This window comes from Rhea americana, unplaced genomic scaffold (assembly GCF_003343005.1).
Source record: "Rhea americana isolate MKP2758 unplaced genomic scaffold, rheAme1 scaffold_90, whole genome shotgun sequence".
In the NCBI taxonomy this organism is placed as follows: Eukaryota; Metazoa; Chordata; class Aves; order Rheiformes; family Rheidae; genus Rhea; species Rhea americana.
In genome coordinates, this window is record NW_028187089.1 from 1,609,131 (window position 1) to 1,612,441 (window position 3,311).

Here is a 3,311-nt window from a genome sequence, read left to right on the forward strand (position 1 = left end):
GGCGCTCGGCAGTCCTCGCCCTTCCCTTCTGTAAGGCCAGGCCCTGGGCTCGGCGAGGGCCCCGGTGCCCGGTGGGGAGCGCCCGCCTCCCGGAGCACRGCGGCGGCCCGCGGCCCCGCGCTCCTCGGCGTGGGCCCTCGCTCGGGGGGCTGCAGCGGCGCCGCTGATTTGGCCGGGTGGGGGGGTTGGCCGGGCTTTTGCCGCCGGTGGAGGTGGACACGTGCTCGGCACCGGTTGCCTTGGCCCTGCGGCCCCAGAAGAGCGGGGCCTGGAGACACAAGCGGGGCGCCGGGCCGGCGCTGCCCCTTGGCCGCTGCCCCGGGCCTGCTCCTGCCGAGGCCTCGCTCCCTGGGCCCGTGCCAGGCCGGTGCCCTTGTGCTGCGCCGGGAGGACGGGCGCYTTCTCCTCCAGCCTCGGCAAAAGCTTGGCATCTCTCAGCTCGCTCCGCCGGCCGCCCCCTCCACGCCTGCTTGGGGTTTTGGGGTGCTCCTCGTGGCAGCATCCTGAATTTGGGTGCCTCCCAAATTCGCGGGTGCCTCCTGGAGCGGCCCTAGGCAGATGGGCYGCCCGGGGAAGCGTTCAGGGATGGGCCTGGGTTGCCTCTCCCTCCCTGCGCCCAGCTGTGTTGAAAGGCCTGGTTGATAAACGTTTAGCAGTTAATTAGCAAGGGTGTTTGGGGGAGGGTGGCGGGAGCAAGTGGTGCCCGTGGAGGYTTCTCTCTCGCTCCCTGTTCCTGCTCCCGCTTTCTCACGGACCGTTTGGTTTCTCCTCGTGTTGCCTTGCAGGCCGGTGGGTCAGGCCACGCGAAAACGGCACCCAAGATGAGTTCGTCGTCACTCCTGGCTGAGGGCCCCATCGACCCGCCCGTGCTGCTCTCGGACATCAAAACGGAGCCGCCTGAGGAGCTGCTGGCCAGTGACTGCAGCCAGCCCCAAGCCGAACCCGTGGACCTGTCCCTCAACAAGTCAAAGTCCTTGGTGCCAGCAGCACCCCCGCCTCCTGTCTCGGTCCAGTCCTCGCCCATGCTAGTGGCTCCCCCCATCCCAGCGCCAACGGTGTCCATCTCTCCCTCGGGCTTGAGCTCCACCTCTGCCATCCCAGCTGTCCTGTCTCCTGGCTCCATCCTGGCGTCCACGCAGGGCAGCGGTGGGCAGCAAATCCTCCAYGTCATCCACACCATCCCCTCCGTCAATTTGCCCAGCAAGATGGGCAACCTACAGACTATCCCCGTGGTGGTGCAGTCCCTGCCTGTTGTCTACACYACCATGCCCACAGACGGTGTGACCGCCATCACCGTCCCGCTCATCGGAGGTGACGGCAAGAATGCCGGGTCCGGTAAGGCATGCATGATCGTTTGCRTGGGAAAAGCAGAAACTTTCTGGGCCCCCGCTCATCGAGCAGCGCGTTTTGTGGTCCTTTGGCACCCCCCTCGCCCAAGGCGTAGGGAAGGGCTTTGAGCTCTTGGGGAGGAGGCTGGATCCCAAGTGTGGAGAAGGGCGAGGAGCCTAGCACCTGTGGTGGGTCTTACTGGGGCTGAGCGGAGGAGGGTGTTGCTGGGATGGGGGCAAGGTCTACCTTCCCTCCCCCCAGTAGGGTACAACCAGGAGACCCCTCTCCTTCCTCTTGCACATCTGGGTACCCAGGTGGAGGTGGGTGTTGGGCGTTTTCCCCCAGAGGGATGCTGCTCCCCCTCTCCCCCGCGGTGTGCCAGGGTCTGTCTCTGTGTCCCCCACATGTGCCAAGGGCTGGCTTGGCAGGACCTCGGCGTGGGGACCGTCCACGTGCCACGGGGAGGGCAGGGGACGCGGGCCGGCGCTGCCAGCCCGCCGTCCCTCCTGCTGTTGGCATGATGCTCGCCCTTCCCACTTGGTGTCTGTCAGAGCAGCTCTGGTTTCAGTTAAACTGGCTCCCCCTGCTCCCCATATCCCCCCCTTTCCCCTTCCCCAGGACAATTCCAGCTTCCCGTCATGAGAAGTCCCCAGCGTTTCTTATCGGGGGGCCTGGCCTGGATCTCTGCTCCTCTGGGAACGGGGTGGCATCTGGCAGAGGAGGGGCAGGCAGCTGAAAGGAGTCAGCCCCCAGCAATGGGCGAAGGTGCGATGGGGAATAGGGCAGAGGCTGGTATCCCAAATTCCCACGTCCTGCCGGGGACTGAGGCCAGGCCACGGGCAGGGGATAGGTAGCGGTGCCCTCGACTGTGCTAACTCAGAGGTCTTTTCCCCACCGCTGCCAGGGGTGCCCCCCCCCCCCCGATAGCTCTGTGCCAAAGTGCTCTGCAAACGTGGGGAAGCTCCTGGCAGGCCTCTAGGCAGGGCATCTCCCTTGTCCCCACCTTGATTTTTTTATTTTATTTTATTTTTTTTGATTGGGGGGGAGGTTGTGGGAGGAACCAACCAGCTGAACAACCCCACTTGCTGTCAGTGTGCAGCGGGCGCGCGGGGGGAGGGTGGCTGGGATGCCCCTTCATTTCTTGAGCTGGCGTGGTGGCAGTGAGCACGGGCATTTTGGGGGGTGGCTGGGCTGCTGTTCTTTGCTTGCATCCCTCACCCTGTCTGCTCTTGTTTCTCAATGGCTTTTCCTTTCCCGCCCCCCCCCTGCTGCTACTCCAGTGAAAATTGACCCCAGCTCCATGTATCCCATGGACATGAACAGTGACAGCGAGGACAGCGTGTCCGAGAGCGGCCCAGCCCCCTTCCAGGACCTGCAGAGAGAGTGAGTGCACGTAGAGTTGGGGTGACGGTGGTGGTGGTCCTGTCCCCTTCCCGTGGTCCTGTCCCCTTCCCAGGGCCCTGCCCCTAGCGCAGGGCTCGGACCCGTGCCACGTGGCCCCGGAGCTGGGGGCCGCGCTGGCGGGCGACGCGGCCATGCCCTGCCTCCTCTCGGCAGGTCGGCCGTGGCGCGGATGCAGCGAGCGGATTCTCCTGACCTGAAGAAGCGGCGGATTCACCAGTGCGACTTTGAAGGCTGCAATAAGGTCTACACCAAAAGCTCCCACCTCAAGGCGCATCGGCGGATACACACAGGTACGGGTGAGTGAGAGTTGCAGCGCCCTGGCGGCTCCCAGAGCCCAGGGCTGCCATATGGCACCCCAGACTCTCCCTCGTCCCCCCCCCGCCCCGTCCCATGCTGGAGGTGTCGCTGGGCTGGGGGTGCCGGGGGTCCCCATTACCTGCTGCTGTGCTGAGGGGGGAGGCGGAGAGCCCTGCTTGGGGGCTGGGGGGGGGCATCAAGGGTGCCACTGGCCACTAGGTGGCAGTGACACTCCACGCCAGGGCCTGGGGGTCCTCGGGGGCAGGGGGGCTCTTTGGGGG

General features: G+C 65.6%; 1 protein-coding gene across 1 annotated transcript in view; it reads left to right on the top strand.

Moving 5' to 3' along the window:
- Positions 1–6: 6 nt before the first annotated feature.
- LOC146584678 (Krueppel-like factor 8) overlaps positions 7–3,311 on the top strand; it is a 5,772-nt gene continuing 2,467 nt past the window's right edge. The window contains exons 1-5 of the mRNA XM_085324389.1: positions 7–30; positions 786–1,335; positions 1,948–2,094; positions 2,610–2,712; positions 2,887–3,029. Of these exons, the coding sequence (XP_085180515.1) occupies positions 822–1,335; positions 1,948–2,094; positions 2,610–2,712; positions 2,887–3,029 (907 nt within the window). The 5' untranslated portion in view covers positions 7–30; positions 786–821. The remainder of the gene's footprint in view (positions 31–785; positions 1,336–1,947; positions 2,095–2,609; positions 2,713–2,886; positions 3,030–3,311) is intronic.